This window comes from Chrysoperla carnea, chromosome 5 (assembly GCF_905475395.1).
Source record: "Chrysoperla carnea chromosome 5, inChrCarn1.1, whole genome shotgun sequence".
Taxonomy (NCBI): Eukaryota; Metazoa; Arthropoda; class Insecta; order Neuroptera; family Chrysopidae; genus Chrysoperla; species Chrysoperla carnea.
In genome coordinates this window covers 57129654-57153502 of record NC_058341.1, presented here as the reverse complement: position 1 = coordinate 57153502, position 23849 = coordinate 57129654, and the positions used below count along the sequence as shown (strand labels likewise).

General features: G+C 29.9%; 2 protein-coding genes across 2 annotated transcripts in view; one reads left to right on the top strand and one right to left on the bottom strand.

Annotated features, from left to right (window-relative positions):
* LOC123300986 (alpha-tocopherol transfer protein-like) overlaps positions 1–23849 on the bottom strand; it is a 106206-nt gene that overhangs the window by 43550 nt on the left and 38807 nt on the right. The gene's annotated exons all lie outside the window — the stretch shown is intronic.
* The window catches only part of LOC123300987, a 30703-nt gene continuing 25509 nt past the window's right edge, over positions 18656–23849 (top strand). Inside the window, exon 1 of the mRNA XM_044883689.1 lies at positions 18656–19030. Within this exon, the coding sequence (XP_044739624.1) occupies positions 18942–19030 (89 nt within the window). The 5' untranslated portion in view covers positions 18656–18941. The remainder of the gene's footprint in view (positions 19031–23849) is intronic.

Sequence of the window (23849 nt, the reverse complement as noted above, 5' to 3'; positions counted from 1 at the left end):
CTCAACTTATTCCGATTGAGTCGAATAACCCTTTTTTCCAGGTAATCGCGGTGAGAGTTGCTGGCATATCTATAGTTTCCATCTACAACAATTCTTCTCAAAATATTTTATCTTCCGAAGAACTTAACCTAATGTTTCAGAATGTTCCCGAACCTGTAATAATTGCCGGTGACTTAAATTATCATCATCCTCTATGGGGTTGCACTGCGTCCGATAGAGGAGGTGATATTCTAATGGAATTCATGGATTCCAATAACTTGGTTTGCATGAATGACGGATCACCGACAACTATTCCTTCACCTCAACAAAGATCATCTGCTATCGATATCTCTTTTTGTTCTCCTCACCTAAGCTTAATTTCGTTCTGGCATACATTAAATGATAGCTATGGTAGCGATCATTTTCCCATTTTAATAACCTTAAATCATCGTCATAATTTATTCCTCCCCAGACATACCCCCCGTAGACAGTTCGAGAGAGCAGATTGGCCTCTGTTTTCTCGTACTGTAGACGACTTTCTTCCACCCCCCACATCCGATAATAATCCCTTGGAATGGTATTCCAGTTTTCATCAAAGTTTGGTCTCTGCTGGGGATATAGCCATTCCAAATTCCAAATGTCCTAAAAAACCGTTTTCCCCAACACCTTGGTGGGATGACGAATGTAAATTGCAAATTCAAACCAGGAAGGAGGCCTTGAGGTCTCTCAAGGCCAATTTTACACAGGATAATTTTTGTAATTTTAGAAGAACCCAGGCACAAACCAGGCGTCTATTTTAAGAAAAAAAGCGGAATTCCTGGAAGATTTTTTGCGAAGGTCTTTCCAGGAGTACGCCTATTAAAGAGATCTGGAATAAGGTTAAGATGTATAGGGGGGCTATCAACCCATATCCTCCTTTTCCATCAAACCAGGGTTGGATCTTAGATTTCTTACAAAATCTGACTCCAGACTTTGCCCTTATACCTATTCAAACCCTGCCCGCCCAAAATGATCATCCTATGGATCGTCCGTTCGGAATATGTGAGCTAAGGGGTGTGTTGTCCGGTCTAGTGGATTCGTCTCCTGGCCCGGATAACATATCCTATAGTATGTTGAAAAACTTGTCGGACAGTACAATATCATCTTTTCTGTCAATATTAAATCAACTACTTAGTAGCTCATCTATCCCCGACGAATGGAGACATACGATGATCATTCCAATCCTTAAACCCAATAAAGACCCTAATATACACCAATCTTACCGTCCCATTGCGCTAGCCTCGTGCGTATCAAAGGTTATGGAACATCTAGTAAAAAACAGGTTGGAATGGTGGTGTGAATACAATAACATCGTTCCACCATACTCACGAGGCTTCCGTAAAAATGCCTCTACCCTAGATAACCTTTCTGTACTCTTGACTGATATCCAGATTTCTCTCTCCGAGAATGGATACCTGGTTTGCTGCTTGATTGACGTGAAAGGAGCCTTCGATAATGTTGACATTAATATTCTCATTAACATTCTCACGTCTCTGTCGGCTCCCCCTGGACTAACTTCTTTCATCTACGAATTTTTAAAAATTCGTCATCTCACCGTCAACTACCAAAATCATTTATCCGGTCCTAGAACTGCATCAATGGGCTTACCCCAAGGTGCAGTCTTGAGTCCCCTTCTCTTCAATATCTATACCTCTGGCTTACAGAATGTAATTCAGCCTCCCTCTCAACTCCTGCAATACGCAGATGATCTTGTCCTATACTCGTCGTCCAAATCCTTACAAACGGCTATAGATAATGTTTCAAACGCTCTAGTTTTACTACATAACCATTTAAGATCTATCAATCTGGAAATTTCTGCTACAAAAAGCTCAGCTCTTGTTTTCACTAGGCACAGATACAATATCGAATCAATTCCGTTTCTCAACACATCCATCCCTTGCCTCCCATCCGCAAAATTCTTAGGAGTCCTTTTTGATGGAAAGTTGCAATGGAACTCCCATGTCGAATATATCGTAAGTAAGTGTACTCCTCGAATTAACATCCTCCGTGGCCTCACCAAAGTTTGGTGGGGAGCTGATCAAAGTACTTTACTTATGATATACAGACAAATCATTCGAAGTTTCATCGATTATGGCTCATTCCTCCTATGCCCAATATCAAACCAACGATCCTCAAAGTTAGATAAAATCCAGTTTCAATCCTTGCGTATTGCCCTAGGACAAATGCGCTCCTGTCCTACTAACGCCCTATTGATTGAAGCAGCGGATCCTCCATTGATAGTCCGTCGTCTGTATTTGGCAAAAAAATTTTTCCTCAACCAATATTCCTCTTTATCCCACCCGTTAATTCCAAAACTTGCCCAACTCAACCAGCTTTGTACAAATTCGGCCTACTGGAGAAAGAAAAATCTCCCTCTTCTCTTGGTGGCTTATCGTGTATTTGCAGTAATCCCCATTTATCAATCTCTTTTATCTCCCTTCTTCACCTTTGACTTTCCATCCCGATATACGGAAATCCCGGTATTTATTGATTGTGGACTTGACAGCGGACATGCAAACTATGGCTCGCCCTTCGTCAATTCCACTTTCAATGATTACCTTTCCTCAATTCTCCCCAACTATACCCACATCTATACAGATGCTTCTAAGTTGAGTGTAGATTCACGAGTGGGCGTTGCTTTTCATTGTGGTGCGCATTCTGCCACACTTAGTATATCAGAACATTTTTCAATTTTCTCTGCGGAATGCGTTGCCATTTTGGAGGCACTAGCATACGTGGACTCAAACAGTATTAGAAAAACAGCTATAATATCCGACTCGCTGAGTTCTCTCTCGCTTATAAAACAAAATTGCATCACCTCTAAAACTCCCTCCCTCATAGTACTAATCAAAAACACCGTACTGAAACTAATTCAAAAACGTTTCTGCGTTGCTTTTGTGTGGTGTCCATCACACATTGGTATACGTGGGAACGAATTTGTTGATATGTTGGCTAGGGACGCAGTTCATATTGGACCAGAAGATAATTCACCTCCACCCGCACAAGATCTGTGGGCTATCTGCAAAAGTTCTATGCTGAGTGATTGGACTCAAATGTGGAATACATCGCCTAAAGGGCGTAAGCTACATGACATACAACCAACTCCATCACTTAAAACATGGTTCCACAAATGGGAAGTGGGCAGGAAAAACATAACAATGATTGGTCGCTTGAGAACAGGCCACAATTCGTTACCTGCCCATCTACATCGAATACATATTGTTCCAGACACCAGATGTAGATGTGGATATTATTATTGTGACATAAATCACATAACGTTCGCCTGCCCACTCCTTAATCAGCATAGAAATATTCTTCTAAGTTCCCTAGCCCGTATGGGCGTTTTTGGTCCGTATTATATTCCCCATCTCCTATCTCTAAATAAGCTTGAAATCCTCTCTGCAATTTGCAATTTCCTCAACAAATCCAAATTTCAAATATAAATATAACCCCCCCCTTCTTATCTATTTTTTGTTTTATAATAAAAAAAAAAAAAAAAAAAAAAAAAAAAAAAAAAAAAATTTGTGTGTAGCCCCCTCTACTGTCAACCCTTCCGCGGCCCCCAACCTATGTGTTTTTTCGTGATATTTCCTTTGTATACAGTCTCGACGGGTCCCGACGACGAACTTCCTGTCTAATTCCATGTGTCCTTGTGTTCGTAAAATAGAAAGTACGTTTCATATATTTGTATTTTTATTTATTTATTTATTTATTTTTTTTTTTTTCTCTGTCTTCTCCTACTCTTTTTTTTAACTGAATTTATTTATTTTTTCTTTATTTGCAATTTACATATTGTATTTATATGATTTTTTGTTTGTTTGAGATTCATCTTTTTATTTTTGGATACTAGAAAACAATTTACTTTTATTTTTTAATTTCTAAATTACACTTTTTTTTCTCCTGAATGTTAAATTTTTGTTTTTCTGATCTATTTATTATTTAATTATTTATTGTAATATAATTGTATACTTTATTTGGATAATGGCTGTAGCAAATTAGCTGAAGCCAATTTTAATAAAAAAAAAAAAAAAAAAAAACGTGTAATAAAACAACAAAAACGAGTAAAATATGTATATACCTATGTATATATAGCTGTGTGTCGCATTTAAGATGAAGACGTCCTTTTTTTTTATAGGAATATCAATTTGAAATTTTGCAAAATTTTGCATAGTCATACTGAGTGATAAATAACAGTTTTTAAGGTACTTAGCCGAAATCTGAATTTTAAACTCAGCCTACTAAAAATTAACAAATTTGGGTTGATTCTTAATATTTTGCCAAGTGTCAGAGATGGTTAGAGATATCCAAAAAAAATTATTAGAAAAAGTTGCTTAGAATATTTTTGATTTTCATAGCAAAATTTGCATTTTTAATTTTTTCATTATTTTATTCTAAACTCAAAATTATTACAAATTTATTGAAATATTTGAATACATAACACTGTTAAATTATCAATTTGTCCAGTTTTTACATTCCATAACCCACTAGTTACCTATAAAATAAAAAAATAAACTTTTTTAATAATTTTTAGTTAAGACAAAAATAAATCGGCATATGGGTATAAAAAATATGCCTAGCAACTTTTGGTACCAATTTTTTTCTATATATCTAACCATCTCTGGCGCTTGGCAAAATATTAAGAATCGGCTCTATTTGTCAATTTTTATTAGAAGTTTAAAGTTAAGATTTCGTTTAAGTATCTTAAAAAATGTGACTCATCACCCTGTATGACAAAATTTCAAATCGATATTACTATAAGTAAAGAAAATATGAAGGTGTCTTCATCTTAAATGCGAAACACTATACATAGTTCAAGCAAATTATCAATTGGTTACTGTTTCTTATTTATAAATTCTGAAAGGAGCAGTTTTTCAATGTAAAGTTGAAAGCTTTTAAGTATCAAAAAAGGATTATCGGGATCCGTTCTATTGCACTTGGCTTCTCATGGCATTAAATATATATACATACATTTATATGCATGTCCGCCAGTATCAATTTGCGTTGATTTTTTAGGGTACCAAATACAAAACTGAAATTATGAAAAGAAAATGATTCAAATATCTTGTTCAAATATTATTTTAACTACAAAAAATTCTAGTAAAACCTTCAACAAGGTTTGTAAGCCCTTATCACAGCTTAAATTTCCCCGCCATAAACTGAACTTTTTTAGATATTTATATACTATATTTAATATATTTGTGTAAAACAGTTGCCTAAATGTGAAATCTTTTTTTGAATGAAAAAATTATCCGTTTGAACAAAATTTATATGACTTGTTGAGGGTTATATTGACATTTTGTGGTTAAAATAATACTCAAACTATGTATTTATGTTATTGTCTTTCATTTTTTATTCAATTTTTAAGATATATTCATCAAAATTCTAAGAAATCAGCGCAAGTCTTTTCCTTGGAGTGATAATTGTATAAGGCTTTGAAAAATTTTGAATAAAAAACTTTCAATTTCTGTTTTAAAACAAAAAGGAGTAGAAACCGCAGATCCTCAGGCGATAAGAATAGTAACAGATCTGAGTAGGTTTGTAGTCAAACCACGTTGATATTGAATGAAAATACCGCCCAAAGTTTTCTTTTAGATTTTAGATATTACGGTCGGTTTTGTGACAGTTTATTTTTCACGTATATTTTCTCATTAATATCATATTTTAGAACTTTGATATTATAAAATAGTTTCTTCGTATATTATCAAATAAATTATGGAGTATATGTGAATATTTATACAAAATTGTCATGCAAATTGCATATATTGAAGTACTATTATAATATAAATAATGTACTTACTGATGACTGACTCTGGTTCTGTACTGTTTGTAATATGTACATTGATAGTCAGTACTTGAACATTGTTCCAAAAATAACTTTTCAAATATATTCTCAATTCATTATTATTTATTATAATATTGGATAAATCAATACTCACTTAGATATAGTATTTTACTTGACAATATCCACGACATAGAATTTAATTATTATTATCAAGTTTGGTAACCTTTTTTGGAATTGGAAAATTAGTACAAAAGATTAATTTCCTAGTTTTTAAAAAAATTTTGCAAGTATTAATTAAAATTAATTTACGCACTTTTATAATTTGTATTGTACAATAAGTGAGTAGGAGAGCAAAGTTAGAAGCTGCATGAACTAAATGCTTATTATCATTCACGTGAATAAAATAAACCGCGCGAGCTACATGCCTTTTTTGATTACGAATCCGGGACTAGTTCTCTGTTTTCTACGATTTTTCGTCAAATAACTAACTGATTTATTAGTACAAAATTTATCAAACTTTCATGTACGGGAACGAGTAATCTTCGTGAAAGATAACGCCTATCCTGCTTGAATAAAGAACAAGTGAAAACAAACAATTGACTGAGTTAATTGTTGAAATACCATGTATAGACAATGTTGATTACACTCTCATATTACACAAACATACATGTCATGAATACATAACAGGTATTCCCATATAATACATAGACATACTATACAATTTGCGATTATTTGCACCCTCACGGGTGATGTTTACGAAAACAAGTTTCAAACAAAAGTTGTAAAAACATTAAACTTTTGTTCTACCTCTAACGGTTTACAAGATGGGGTTTGCGAACTCAAGTCCCAATTGTCCTACATACTATGTAAAAAAAATAAGATGACATTTGAATTTAAACTGCGCGCGTTTGTTGTGCATTATGAATTCCTTCCACCCTGCCAAATAGTCAACAAGGAATATTATTTGAGCGTTATGCGTCATTTGCGTAACGCTATTCGCCTAAACAGTTCGGAATTGTGGAAAGACAATTCATGGTTTTTACACAACGATAATGCACCGTCCCATATTGCACTCATAATTAGTGATCATTTCGTCAAAAACTCAATCCATATCGTTCCGCAACCACCGTATTCACCTGATCTGGCGACGTGCGAATTCTGGTTGTTCAGCATATTTAACTTTGCTATCAATTTCTTCTGATTAATTTACTATTTTTAGAGCGAATCGCGCCTCCGGATTTAATTTTGACTCTAAATTACTTTTAATTGACTTTCTCTCGCCAATACGCAACTGAAACTTATTTTTACTAACAATGAGGTGAGATTATTTATGATAAAAGATTTATTAAAAATATTAATAAAAAAATATTTTGAATATTTCAAATATTTTTATTTTTCAATTTTGTTAAAAAAAAAGCAATATTTCATAATTCCATAATTAGAAATTCTATTGAATAACATTTTAAGAAAAAGTGAAAACTTTTGTATTTTTAATTTGATAATGATAACCTGTTGAAAAATGAGTAAAACAACTGTGTACCTATTTTATGAATTATAAGTGGGATTAAATTTATTGTACATTTGAAATTGATACTGAGCAAAACGAAAAGGTAAAAATTGATAATTATTAAGGTCATAAATGTCAAATTCAATTCAACTGTTGTCTAAATTCAATAATAACCTCAAAATTTCCCATTTCTTTACAAAAGCCAACGAATTTTAATTTATGATTTATTTTGATTATGAATAAAATAAGACATACAGGTATCATTTATATTTATTAATATTTGATATCATTTAATTATGATACCATTTATAAATGCGTATTCTATAATCTAACGATTTTTTTTCAATTCAAAGGACCCCCCCCCACGATTAGATATCAAAGAAAGTCATTTTCCTATATAGGAAAATGGCTTTCTTTGAACTTTTTTCAAACCTCTACCAAAATGTTCTTCGGATCATTCTAATCAAAAGCTCTCAAGGCCACAAAATTTGTAACGAGGCGATCAAAGCTGCACATATACTAACAAGACAACACAGCACAATACAATTACAGACATAAATATCACATACGAAAGTCATATATTAAACTATAATATTTGTGTAGCTTTGAACACCCGTAACTCGAAAACTTCTAGTAAATAATTTGAGGGCGTAAAAGCTTTTAATCAAAACGATCCGAAGAACATTTTGGGGACGGTTTGAAAAAGTTTCACAAAAAGCCATTTTTCTGTCTAATCGTGTGAGGTCCTTTTTGCGAGCACAACAGTTTTTAATGTATCAGATTAACAACAGAGACAAAAACTAAACTATGATTAAATTAAATCAAAACCAAAAAAATTTTTTCTTTGTGTCAATCATCGTTTTGTTTGTATTTTTTTTTTTTTATTGCGATCAACTGTGCTAGTTTCTTACAAACCATTAATTATCGGTATTATTGAACAGAGAAAATAATATGAGCCTATGTAATTTTGCATTATTTTAGCCTTGACACTGCTGCAGAACCTTAATGGGTTCTTCAAATTCAACGCCTGGTCATAAGGTTGAGATTATCCAGGAGCAAGTTAATAAAATCCATTTAAAAATATTATTCCTTTGTTCATTTCATGGTCATGGCATGTATACAGAACTGTTCTAAAGATTTCAGATTTGAATTGAATTATAGAATTTGCATTTTTATTACAAGACCAAGGCAAACAGCATTTAAAGCCGTTTGTTAACTAAATATACAAAAAATTTTAACTTTCAATAAATAAGTAATCATGTGAAATCATTTTTATCCAACGCAATGCTAGAAGTTCTGCACGTTATCTAAATATAAAACATACTTATTAAAAATACTTTACGATCGTGAAATATTTTTGCATTGCATTCTTGTTACATAGACAACTTTATATACTTAGATGTATGTAATTTACATGACCTAAAAACATATCCCAGATAAAACTCGAATAATATATTTGTTTTGTGGATGGTTTATGATTATTATCAAGAGAATAGTAAAAAACTGGAAATATTTGATTTGAATAAATCTAAGTGTGTTTCTTTACAAAAGCGAAAGATTTTTTTTTAGAAAGCATAATTTTTTGTTTTTTCACTTTCGAAATAAAAATGATGGTAGACGACAAGATAACTGCTTAATCTAAATTTTATTAAGTCAAACATACTTCCTGAAAATAAAGAGTTTAATTTTGTTCTGAATTTAATTATTAAATGAAATACACCAGTTGTGAATTGAAAGTTTAGGTATTCTACGGAAAATTCAAACTTCTGTTAAGAGTTTAAAACATTTTGTTTTTAGTGTTTTTAGGTAAATTATCATTGCACCATTCTCAAACATTTGAACCAGCTCAAAAAACATCCAAACTCATTCATTTTTTTACATCATGGAGTGAAATAAGTTTAGGAAAGGAAAAGGTTTAAGCGCCATGGTTCCAGTTGTTTTATGAGAATGCATCATGAGTTTTTATTTAAAGTTCTTATTTAGAAACTATAACCTAAATCAGAAAAGGATATATTTTAACTCATTCTTTTTTGTAATTTTTGTGAGACCCAAAAATGTAAGTGTTGTTCGTCTCCTTTAATGCGATAACCTTTTCTTTATATGAGTTAAGCCTATAGATGGATAAATCTAGTGGATTTTGAGAATGAATTTATCTCTACAACGTTTTCGGGGAAGGATTTCTGCATCGACCTTGCCTGCTATCGAGCAATAAGCATAGCAAAATAACCTAAATATCTCAAAAAACGGCTGTAATCTCATATTTTCACTTTCTCTGATAACTTTTCGAAAAATGAAGGAATTGAGTTGCAATTCTGGAGAAAGAGATACATTCTCGATACATTTACCATTTACGGGCTAAAAGTTACCACTCTTTTTTATGGCCATAAGTTACATCTTGTTCCAGAATTGCAAATCAATTCCTTGATTATTACTTTTTGTTTAATTTTAATCATGCATACGATATTTATTTACATCATGGTCTATTCGATTATATTTGATGTATTTAATATGATACATACAACATAAACTAAATATTGACAAATATCTTGTCTAGTAATCTTAATTAAAGAGAATTGAAAAAAATACACTCGAACCAGGACTCGAACCCGGACTTCTTGGATTCATGTCAAGCGCTCTACCAATTAGGCTCCTAAATCAATTTTGTCAATTCCTTCATTTTTCGAAAAGATATCAGACAAAGTTGAAAATATGAGGTTTCTGTGGTTTTCTGTGAAAATAGAAGCAGAGATATTCAATAAACGTCACCAAAGAAAACATTGTAGAGATAAAAAACCGCGTGCGGAATGTCGCGCGAAACGTTCTGGAATCAGAAAACTCCTTCTCTGTATTTTTTATAACAAAATAAATATATTTAAAAGAATTATCCATTTGCCATAATTTTTCAAATTCATTATCAAAATCCGCTAGATTTGTCCAAATACTAGAGTGAAATACAGTGCAACCTTAATATAACGAACCTCAATATAACGATTTCCTCGATTTAACGAATTTTTCGTAATCCCCTTGAATTGTCCATAAGAGTCAATATAAAATATACCTCTACATTACGAATATTCTTTGCGTACAACCTCTATATAACGAATTTTCAACTATCAAGAAATAGTATAAATACATAGCAAATACATATACATATGTAGTAATTTGATAAAAATGTGTTATCATTTATTAGTGTAAGTACGTAATACATATTGAGGTGAATAAAACTATTCTTTTACCTCTTTATAACGAATTTTAGACCAATCTAACCTCAACATAACGAACCTCAGTTCAACGAATTACTTGATATAACGAATATTTACTGGTTCCCTTCAGATTCGTTATATCGAGGTTGCACTGTATATAATACTTTCAGTGCGATGTAGCTGCCAGCTAGACGAAAAAAGTCTAACACATCTAGACCGTATTAGATCTTCACTGTCGAACTAAATTCAGCTACTTTTGGAACTAGCAAGTAAAAGAAACCTCAGTGGAAGATATTTGTTTTTTACTGTTGCCTATTGTAGGCGTCCGACTATGTAGCACAAAATTGAATTAAACATCGCATGCAGAATTGTAACCCCATATTGCATGCCCTTTGTTGTACATGAGTGCAGCATGCATTTAAAGCGATTTCATTCAGGTAACTTCAGTTTGGTACATCATGTTATTATAAACCGTTACGGCTGCTGCCTATTTGGTAATCTCTTTGAATCATAAAACGAAAAAAAAAACGCTACGATATTCGAGGAAAGAGCTTGCCGATGATCAAGAAATTCACTATTTTAGTATAGCAAGTTGGTTGCTGAACGATGATGCTTTATTTCGAAATTTTACGCGGATGAGTAAAAAGATTTCCAGTAATTATAACTTGAAAAAATTTCAATTTGATATATAAATATGATAGCAACTTTCGGGAAGCAATAACATCTCGTTAGTAATTGTTAATGACATTGAGATATTTGGCTTGGGTGATAGCTATCCATATGTATCTGGCCGCAAATTTTTAATTTTGTTTTTCTACCTTCATTAATGTACAATTTCCATTTAAATAAATTAACTATTAGTGAATAAACCAATTATTCTTACCGCTATCACCTTACAATAACTATATTTACCCGATAATTGCTTCAACTTATCGTTTTTAATTCTGTTTTATTTTTATTTTATTTAAGGTCGCTTTTTAACAACTAGGTTACTAGCGACCGCAGAGATTTATACATTATTTATATGTTTCATTATTATTATACAATTATATTATTATCTTTTTAATTCTTATATTTTTGCATTCGATGATTTTTTTATTCCACAATTCGGGGGAATTATGGTAAACGTCAATCAAAGGCGTAGTTTTATCATTCTTCCACTAAAGGTTGTCCCGTTGACTGTTAGATACACGACGACAATATTCGACATGTTGAATTATGTCTAGAGATGACGCAATCGACAGGCAACTACAGTAAACTTGTATCATGCAGCAAGGAGACATATTTCTTGCCACTTTGTGCCCCTTCAATTTAAAGACTGTGTATAAGTTACCTCAGTGGAATTGCGCCTTAAGATTTTGAACAGGCGTAAGTATATTGAACAAAAACATTGTTTATCGCAACAAGACTTTTCGCTTATTTGATCAGTGTAAATGTCTTTAAAACGAAGCGGTTTAGCCCAGAGAAATAAGGCAGTAAAAAAGTCGATCTGCTTAAAAAATCCAAATGAAGTCTTTTTATCAGGATTACCTTTATTTGGATGGAAGAAATGACCTATGAAAAGTCCATTGCAAAACATGTACGCAAAAAAAATCAAGGTCAAAGGTCCTGAAAATTGGTTTTTTTCAATTGTCTCGTAAACTATTAAGTTTATGGCAGTTTCCGTTATTATAAAATTTGTTTGTGAGCTAATTTTACATAAACAATGTGCTGTACAAAATATCTGTAGAAGCAATAGTTCTCAAAATATTTGGCTGAAAAAATATCAAAAAACATTAAAAAAAATAAAAAATAAAATAAAATATTTAAAAAAAAATTATTTTTATTATTTTTTTATTTTTAATAATACCTATACGACTTAGGTACTCTAAGTTTTCTCAGCCAAATATTTCGAAAACTATTGCTTCTACGGAAATTTTATACAAAACTTTTTTTATGTAAAATTAACCCACAAATAAATTTTAAAATAATTAAAACTCCAATAAACTCAATAGTTTACGAGATATTTGAAAAAAATCTTTTTTCTTTGACCACGATATTTTTTTTTTCGCGCACATGATTTTGCAATGGACTTTTCATAAGTTATTTCTTGCATCCGAATGAAGATAATCCCAGTGGAAAAATTGAATTTTTTAAGCAGAAAAAAATTTATTTTTCTGGGCTATTTCTAATTGTAAGAAAACGTTTTGGTGTTGTGGTGAAAATATGTGGTGAAGGCCACATATTTTTTACGTTTAAGTATAATGTTTATTGTGAATTTCCTATCCCTAATGATTAGGAACACATCCAAACCATATACTAATAAGTTTTTACTTTCACAAGAGAACGTATAACAATAGAAGATGCATTTTACCTACTTTTGAATGCAATAATGCACATACAAAAGCAAATATTATATTATTATGCATTTTTAAAATAATATTATTGTATGAAAAAACAATTAGCATTATTAAAAATTATATAATAATTTTATAACTTTAACTGAAAAGTGAAACATCAAATCAAAAAATTTAGGTCATTCATCATAAAAAAATTATTTTTTATATTTTTTACTGTTTATAATGTATGTTTATATTGTTTTACTTTAAAATACAAGAAATGAAGAAAACTTTTTAGTACGAAATTTTGAACTGACCTCAAAAAAATAATTTTGAAACAATAAAACAATCGAAAATGAAATATATTTCAATTATTGCTTAATGAAAACAATTGAATGAATTATTGCGATTTAGTGCACTTTGCTCTAAAAACATTTGTAACCATCCAATATTTGTTGAATAGAGTTGTCAGCTTTGAGAACTATATAACTTTTTTTAAATAATGAAATTTTTAAGTCATATCGTTAGCCATTTGTATTATATGAAGTAAGAAGAGTTCTTACGGACGTTCTTATGTATAAAAAAAGAGGGATTGTATATGTGTATAGATGAACAGAACTGGACAAACTCATCACTTGAAGTTGTACGCATACAATACAAATCACACACAGTAATATATAAACATAACACACTATAACATACAGTACACATTACCTCTTTGTTTTATACATAAGAACGTCCATAAAAACTCTTCTTACTTATTTTATATGGATAACGAGATAGCTTACAATCAAGCCCAGTGAACGAAACGAGCCCAGACTCAAAAAAGCTTTGCAGGCGCAATGCAAGTGACAAAATCAAATAGAGCAGTGATTTCCAAAATAGTCCTTATAAACCCCCCAGTGGGCCCCCATGATCTACAAGGGGTCAATGTGAGTAAAAAAAAGAATTGGGCATCTTTGAGATGTAAACGGGGGTTCACGATCTCATTTAAGTACTTAATTTGAATTTGGTTTACAAAAAACAAATTTTACACCTCACTACATTTAGATTTGAATCAAAACACATATTTTAAAATCAATGAATTTTCAAAAATGTAATATTACATATAAAACCGAAAAACATGGCAAGTGATTCACGGGACAAAAAAGTGGGGAGACCTCTGAAATAGGGGTTCAAAACAATAAAAATATGATGAAAAGGAGGTTGTGAGAAACGTTTATGTAATTTTTGGAGGACCTCCATTTCTTTAAAATCAGTTTCAAAACAAACATCTGATTAAAATATCATAGTTCACATCATATTTACTATCACAAACAAATATTTCTTCAAAACAAATAAATAAAATAAAAAAATAAATTCGATTATATAATTAAATTAATCATTTTTATTTAAAATATAAAAAACTCAGTAAAGTTATACAAATAATGTATAATGTATTATAATACGATGACGTATATTACGTGTTAAATGTTTTGTGCAAAGTAAAAAACTTTCCCTTTGATGAAATTGAAAATTGTAAAAATAATGAAATGAAATGAAGTGACATTATTATTTATTTTATTATATTATGAAGTAAAGTACTACTAGTGAGTTAGTTACCTAGTGTTGGATTTTATTTTATTAAGTAGGTAGTCATTCATTCAGTCAATGATTGTTGTCGATACAGTCAATTAACTTATGATTATTTTTTATATCTATCTACAGAAAGTACATAAAATAATGTAGCTGCAATAATATTTCTAATTTTAATAAATAATTTAAGCTAAGGTAAATTTACCATATTACGGGATATTTAGGTATAGCACGCTTTCAGGCTGATTATTTAAATAAATACAAATATATTTTCACCAAGAATTGTTCTTCAAGTTTGTCTCTAATTTCGTAAAAAAAATTTGAGTTTTATTCTATAAAACACATACAAATGTTATCGTTATTAAATTAATTTTAATAGAATCTATTATTCAATTTTCATTCTTTTAATAATAATAAAAATTATTTTAACATAAAGAATCATTAAAAAATAATTTCAATATCAAAATAGAAGTCAAATTCATTTTCTCTCTTTACAATGCGATACTCCCAGAATTACACACATAAGCAAAAATCCTGCTTCTTATTCCGAAACTTAGAATCATATTAAATATTTCTCATAAGAAGTAAATATTTTAGAATTAATTATTACATATTAAAAAAAAAAAAAAAACAAAACAAAAAAAAACATATACCGTAATAAGTTCACAATAATCTATAATACTGCTTCTATTGGTATAAAATATTTTAATAATTATAACGCCAATTGGAAGTGAGAGTTAAAAATAAATACTTCTTATTTTTCCTAATTGCAGCAGGCTAAAAACGATGATTTCAAAAAAAATAATAAATGCAGAATAATTTAAAAAAGAATTAAAGAGTTGCAAATGTTTTTGAATGTCTTCCAAATATCTTTTGTGTATTTTAAAATGCGTTGCTATTTTTGTTGTTTAATTTTAGAAATTGTTAAGGTAGTTGGACACGCAAACAAAACCTTAAGAAATCTTCAAAAATGTGAATATAAGTAATTTAAAGCCTATGCTATTAAAATTTGAAGACAATTTGCCTAACAATAGATAATTTCAACTAAAGATAATATTTTTTTACAAAAGTAGCTTGAGAGATGCATGGGAACATGGCAATCTTCTTAATTTTTTCAAGTGAAGGAGACTTATCGTTACGACAAAAAACTAATATTTGGAAAAATGTTATAATTCGAATTATTAAAAAAGTGAAAATGATTCACCATTTAGTTTCCTTAAAATATTAAATTAAATGTTATATTTAGAGGATTATTTTTAAGGGAGGGTAGTATGTGTGTATTCATCCTACTACACAGAATGCCTCAGAACTTATGGACGAACTTGTTGCATTAGGTAGAAAATAAAATTGTAAAACGAAAAGTCCATTTTTAGATCCGATCACGGATAATTAACTATTAATTAAAATAAGAGACCTATCAGAAACTTCCAAAACGGCAAGAAAGTGGGGAAGAAGGGACATAGTAAGAAACTGCGAGAGTAAGTCGCGAGAGATTCAACGTTACGCTTGCGTGTACGTATGCATACGTGTGCAAGTGGTAAATGTGTAGGAAGGGACGGATTTAAGTCCATCGAATCAAAAAATGGAAGAGGACTTTTTTTCCTTTAATTCTGACCATCCTGTGTATGTGTCAGTATATGCGTGAGATACTATCTGTAGAGATATAGTGACAGTAAAAGAACTTGGTTGTTACCTACAGTTATATATATGCGTAGCGTAAACCCACACAAATAGGCCAATAATTGTTCACTTCTTTGAAAGAACTAACATAAAGCTGATTCATACGCTTTCATCGATAAAAAAGATTTGCGTGGAATTTTTTCCTTTAGTTGAAATAGTATTTTACTGCATCATAATTAGCTAAAAAAACTTAAGGCGATTTTTTTCCATTGCCCAAGGGCGACGCTTAGTTTAAATCCGACCCTCATTACAAATAAATATTGTTGAAAGTTTTATTTATTTTCTGTTTGTCATCTTCAATATGTTTCTGTATGTCATCTTCAATATGTTTCTGTATGTCATCTTCAATATGTTAGAAACTCTGAGTATAAAGACTAAAAGACGCATAAAAATTATTATTACGAATGAGTTATTTAAATGCAATTTTTATTAAATACTTATTCGGGTATTTTTATTTGCGTAAATTCTATCGAATTAACACGTCTTACGTACGAAACTGCGGTATTATCTAATAAGATATTATTAAAACATTTTTTTCGTATATATTTTGTAATTATAAAAATTTTTTTAGTTTTTTAAATAATTGAAATAATAGAATTTATTTTTAATTAATTTTACTAGTGTTTCCCATAATATAATTACCATGTTTTACGAATGTTAAATTGAAGATATCGATTCTTTACATTCCGAAAAAAACCCTAATGAGTTACGATTTTTAGAGAGTTACGAATGATGGAAACGCCGTGTAATAAATAGATATGATCAATATATTGAGATACGCTCCCACCATCTTTAACAGAAACTGGAATAAATGTTGCTGGTATATTAGCTACAAAGCGATTTGGAATATTCTTCGATGTTTTTTCGACGTTTACCAGGGTGCATTTCCCAAAACAAGCAGGGGAAACTGCTGATATCAAAATGATTTTTTAAATTATTTTTCGCGTTCTTTAAATCATAAACCATTCCGTTCCAAACACCACACAGATATCATTTTAATAATTTCAAAAAAATCATTTTCAAATGGTTTTAGTGTAATTCTAATTTTAATATGATTTTTAGTTTTATTACTAAATAATGCAGGTTTAATTTGCCAAATAGAAGATCAATTGTTTTATTAGCTCGCACCCACCGTTATTTAAGGCCACCTGTTGCGAGCGCAACTCGTACTTAATCTCTATTGAAATTCAGCCGTCTTAAAATAAACTCTCGAAAAAGTTGTCACCTCTCGTACAGGTAAATAGATTAAAACAACTTCGTATTGAAAGTGGCCTATCCATTGTATAGTATTTATCTGCTCGGCGGAGGCGGAAAGCGACAACTTCGTTCAGCATAGCGGGACGGGAAAAATGGTACCACTACGAAGATTCTTGTGATGCTTTCCCTGCCACGGTGTACGGAAAATTTTTAATTACACGTAGAATAAATTGTTTGATACCTGTTTTTAATCATTGTAACAGGAGGATCATAGTAAAATAAATTAAAATCACTTTTGTAGCAAAATTACTTTTCATTTGATATCCGGTGTTTTGTGTTATGATTATTTTACCCTGTATATATGTAATACATATTAAAGTATACTAAGTTTAGTCCCAAATTTGCATCAAATACAAATATTGATGCTACGAACAAAATTTTGGTATTGGTGTTCATAAAATAACCGAAAGAGTCCATTTCGGGTTGTCTGTCTGTCTGTCACAATAACTCAAAAACGAAATGAGATATCAAGCCGAGTTCGTAAATGAGCAACATAGGTAAATTGAGTTTTGGGTTAGTAGGGCCCATCTTGTAAACCGTAAGAGATAGAACAAAAGTTTAAACGTAAAAAATGTTCGTTAAAAGTAAAAAAATTAACAAATTTTATTTGAAACATTTTTTCGTAAACATCACTGTTTAGCCGTGAGATCACAAACTAGAACAAAACTTTTATGTTCATCTTCTCCAAAACAACAAAATATAGGGAATTGGAAATTTGCAGGTATTTTCAACTGGTGGTCCTGCGAAACAAAGAAATTTCGAAATTTTTGAAAATCAAATAAATGGTGGCCGGTTTTTTAAACTCTTTATAAAAAAATAATGCAAGTACTGACATTCAACACTTTGTATTATACAGGATATTTTAACTATTAACTCAGTCAATTGTTTGTTTTCATTTTAATGGATTTTTTGCAATTTTTATTAAACTTTCTTTCTAAAAAAGAAAATTGATAAATTTATCACAAAATTTATTTTCAATTGTTTATAATTTTGATAATCTATTATTACGATAACACCACAAATCTTAGATATAGAGCTGATGAAAAAAAAAAATTCAGAAATTAACTTGTAAATTAAATTTTAATTCTACGGAATCCTGTTTCCTCCCTTCCCTGTGTGAATTATTATTAAACATTTTTATTAATGACACAGAACAATTTAATCGCATAATAAATCCAATATACATCGGATTGAATCGACTGACAAAGAAAAAATCATTTTTTATTTAAACTTTTTTTTTTTTTTTAATATTAAATTAATGTTTCTGGACAAGGAAGGGAGGGGAAAATGCATGTATTTTATTGTGTGTGTATAATATGCTGTTAAAATTCTCAACAACTTTTCAACAACAAGTTCTTTAATTCTTTATATGTGCTTGAAGATTGAATTACTTGATTACTTGATGTAGATTCGATCGGCTGGTATAGCCTAGCTCTGTTATACAATCACTACGCACAGTGCGCGCCCAATATTTATTATATTTGTGTTTACACTCAAAAGAATTTTTATTACAAAGTGAAGTTTTATGGTATAAAAGTGATTTATTTGATTCTGGAATCAATGATACTGTGATTTTGGAGAATTTTCTGTGAGATTTAATTATGAATTCAAAAGCATTAACACCCTTTGTGAAAGGGTTAAAAAATTATCCAACAAAATATAATAAAGATGTTGCGGAAATTCGTAAATGGTAAATTTAAATTATTTGTTTATTTCATTTAAGCTAATTTGTTTCAGCAATTAATTTGTTTAGTTCCATACAGTTATATTTTCACCTCGAGACTAGACTAGTCGAATTTGGGTAACTTTTAAGCTAGAGTACATTTCGGCAACTCATTTTATACAGAACAGAACATTAGCTGCTAAAATATATTACCAAATTTTACTAAAATTGGCTCTATTGATGTACATCGAAATACAGGCAGTAACATTCGAATATAAAACTAATTTAAGTATTTTTTACCCGACTGTCAAGGAGTGGTTATGTTTTTCGCGCGTGTGTTGTTTTTATGTATGTATGTATGTATGTATGTATGTATGTATGTATATTTGTTTGTAAATTTCTTTATTATCTTGTATCTTCCAAACGGCTCGATGGATTATGATAGTTAAGATATCGTTATATTTGTCTTAAAAATTCTAAGTGTCCTTAGATAGGCTTTTGAAAGAAAAAGAACACAAAACGACTGGGATTTTTGGCTCAAAATAAAAATATGTTGATAAAAAAACCAAACTTATCGATTAGGGTATCAAAATTAAGCAAATTACACGGGGATTACATATGCATTAGTTATACATTTTTTAATTAGGAATAATAAATTGAATAAAAAAGTTTTGATATTGTATAATAAGAGCGTTTTTTTAATGCCGGAACACTAAAAAGGCTAAAATCAAATATATAATTTAAAAAGTAAAAACTCGACTGCGCTAAATAAAATCTGGAAAGAAAGAAACAAGTCTAACAGTTTAAATAGCGACTTTAACAGTCGAGACTCATTAAAATCTAGATCTTCTTAAATTTTCTCAATAATGGATCCCGACTGTTAAATTCGCTATGTAAACTACTGGACTTGTTTCTTTATTTTCTGATTTAACACAGTCGGGTTTTTAATTTTTTTTAAATTATATATTTATAAATATTAACAGTATAAATTTAAAATAAATCAGGTGTTTGACCTTCATTTTTGTATCTAAAGTTAATATACTTGCTTCAAATCACTCTAATCAATGTATATCTAAAATTAAATGACAAAATATTCAAAAACAATTTTGAGGACCTATTAAAAAACTGATTGTAAAATATTCATGGCCAATTCACTCAAATTTTATTCCTAATTCTAAATTAGAATAGCAAGAAATAAAATTAATCTTTAAATTACAAAATATTTATGGAACTTACAACATTTGTTCGGAACATTTTCTTGAAATCTCAATAAAACAATTCGCTTATATTTTGATGGCCTCGAGAGAACTGACGGGAATGGATTTTGATCTTAAAAAAAGCAAAATTAACCAAAATTTGTTAACGAAATTTTAATGACATTTCAGATAATTCAAACGCCATATGAGAGAGCGCGATGCCTTAGGACAAGAAAAAATATAGTTCTCTAAATAGTAGTTGTATTCAAAAAATCAACTACAGTAAAGGACTCCGCACGGTTAGATAGGAAAATTTTTTCAAACCGCCTCCCAAATTTTCTTCGGATCGTTCTGATCAAAATCTCTCACGACCATAAAATTTTTTAACGAATAGTTTTCAAGCTTTGGGCGATCAAAATAACACATATATTATAGTTATAGTATATGACTACCGTAAGTGGTATGTGTGTTTGCGTGTAGTTGTTTAATATTATGATGTCTTGTTAGTTGGTGTGCTGTACGATGTATCATTCTTAAGATGGTAGTCATATACTATAACTATAATATAATATGTGTAACTTTGATCACCCGTAGCTCGAAAACTACTCGTTATAAAATTTTGTGGCTGGAAAAGTTTTTAATCAGAAAGAGCCGAAGAACATTTTGGGAGCGGTTTGAAAAAGTTTCACAGACAGCAATTTTCCTTTTTAATTGTGCGGGGACCTTTTTCAACGATACAAAGAATACCATCATATATTGCTCATCTGTTTACACAGTATAATCTGTGTGCTGTCAACATTTTATAGAGCTATAAGTATTTCGATGAAATTTGAACAAGAAAGGAATTCCAATGAATGTGACAAAAAATTAGTTTATGCAATAAATTTCAATAATATTTAAAAATGGGAATGTTGATTGTAACCTTATTCGCGGTCATTGTCATATTTTACACTTGCATTTATAATTTATTGTTATTAATACACGCGGCTACACTCCGCATATGACAATGGCAAATGCGATGAAAGCAGATAGACGTTCGTTAAAATCAATTTCAAAGTTGAATTAATTTTAGTAATTTTATCGGAAAAGATCCATTTTTCATGATAACAAGCCACTCACATTCAAGTCTTATAGAATTTAGCAAAATATAACCAAATCATTTAAACACTCCCGAAGTTTTTAAGGGAGAGTTTACTACGTTAGGAAAATCAATCAATTCAACTTAAAATTTGCTTCAGACAAGTTTGCTGCCCCAAAAATTTTCTTGCTACATGTAAATTTCTTCTCGCTTCAATAATATTTATTCTTCTTGTTAGGTTTTTACCTAGAAATGTAATTGTAAATATAATTTGTAATTAAATAAATAAAGATTCACAAATAATGATGTGGGTGGCCTCTGTTATAGGCGTATATGTCAGAGAAACGGAGGTTAAACCCCATTATTATTACCTAGAAATAATATTTCTAACATCAAGAAATTCTTTTTTCTATGTATCTTCGATTTCCACTGCTTAAGGCTGTTTTGTACAAATTTTTGATTGGTGTGAAACTTTATACAAAAGTACTCAGAGCAGGTAGAATATGAATACCTATATATCCAAATTTCAAATCGATAAAAGGTATAATCGTAGGGCTTGAAGAAAAAATGTAACTTTAACCATTCTTATTTCGAAAACCGCTTTTCTTTATAATTTTTTTTCCACCAATGGATATTTACAAAAATTGTATACAACAGCCTTAAATAAATGAAATATTGAATTCTTATATGTTCTCTCTAGCGGATGAAATTTAGGTCCGATTTGAATAAAATTTGGTATCAAGAAGGGTTTTGGTATTTGAAAGGTCAAGTTAATGAGATAAATCGATCGATAAACAAGAGATGGGGGTTTCGAAAAGTACAAAATTTTGAATGTTTTCAAAATAAAAAAGATTATTGTATTTTTTGCAGTTTTCATCAGTTTTAAGCAAAGAATTATTCTCGTGATTTTTTCTCTAGGCGCATAGTTGCTGAAATAAAAATTCTTGAAAAATAAAAATGCAATATTCGATTGTTAGAAAAATGTCTCATTTTTCAATCTCTGAGGGATTTCGCTTAGCTAACTCAGCTCCTGCGCTACGATTTTTTTTTTAATTCTAAAATTTCCACAGGATCTAATCATTGTAAAAGTTGGCCAATAAAAAATAAAACCTGAAATAATTTAAATATTATCTCGTGAGATAATAAACGAAACACCAAAATATAAAATTCACTAAAAAACTGTATTTGAATATTTTTAAATAATATTAATTAAATTAAAATGTGGACAGACACGAAATTCATTTATTTATTGTTTTAAAATAAAGAAATGAAAGTAAAATTAAATTGAAATATCTTTTTGAACGAAAAAATTTTTAGGTGTGAACATAGATTATAAATAAAACTTTTTGTATTTTATAACGTAAAAAAAAATGCAATTAAAAATTATGAATAAAATCGTAATTAAATTATTCAATATTTTAATATTAAGCATTAAACATAAAATTATGCATATCATTTACCCCGTCATAATTTTTTGTTAAATATGCGATGTGCGACTTCCTATTTCAAAAAATATTTCATAAATTAAACTAAAAGGTTTAGGCAAAATGCAGGTAGTTTAGCAAGGAGATCAGCTTAAATTTATTCTGTAGACCTGTCCAATTAGAAATATTCAATAAAACGGTTTTTCTATAAAAAAATGTTCATTAAAGATTGAAATAGATCTTAGTTAGAATTTAGCAATTAAGTTGATTATAAACCTACAGTTTTTTAAAAAAGTTTTGGTTCATTGCACGGTATATACATACATATAAACCAAATACATGCTTTGTAGTCATGCAATGAGTAATTTTTACGTACAATACCATGCAACTACATAAATTTATAATATATTGGGTGCAAGTGATGCTTATAAATTTGATAATATAGATATCTCTCTTCAATCATCAATACTATAGTCGTCTCTGTTCATCAAATGATGAATCTTCGATGAACTCATAATTAAATTAAAATTTTGTTTTTATATCATCGGCAACCTTATTTTTTCATGGTATTATTATAAACTACCAGATTGTTTAAATATTTTAGATAGTTTTTTATCACACTCTCTAGATTTTTTGATATAGAAATATTCAATTGAAAAGGATAACCTAAATGATTCATCATTTTTTCAGATAACTTGAACGATAAAATAATAATAAAAAGTCCGATGACCTAGGAATTTTTTGTGATTTTTATAAACTTTGTTCATAAAAAAATGTATTTATTAAGTTTTATTGAAATCCCTAGTATTATTCAATCCTAGCATATCTTCTAAATTAATGTATTGTATGTAAAAAGTTATCATTGCAACAATAAGATTCTTACAACCATATGACCAGATTTTGAATTTACTTCGTACTAAAATATAATAAGTACATATTTCGTAATAATTTCGAAATTAGCATTTTTTCAATTTGTCGTACGTCTAAATCCTTTGTTTTCCATACGCAGCCATGTACTGTAGTTCTTACCGATTGATATAAAGTTTAGACGTGATCTGAGAAACGGAGGTTAAACCATGTTATTACTACTAAACTATAAAGTTTTGAAAAATTTAATCGAATTTGAGAATATATCTGATTGGGATCTT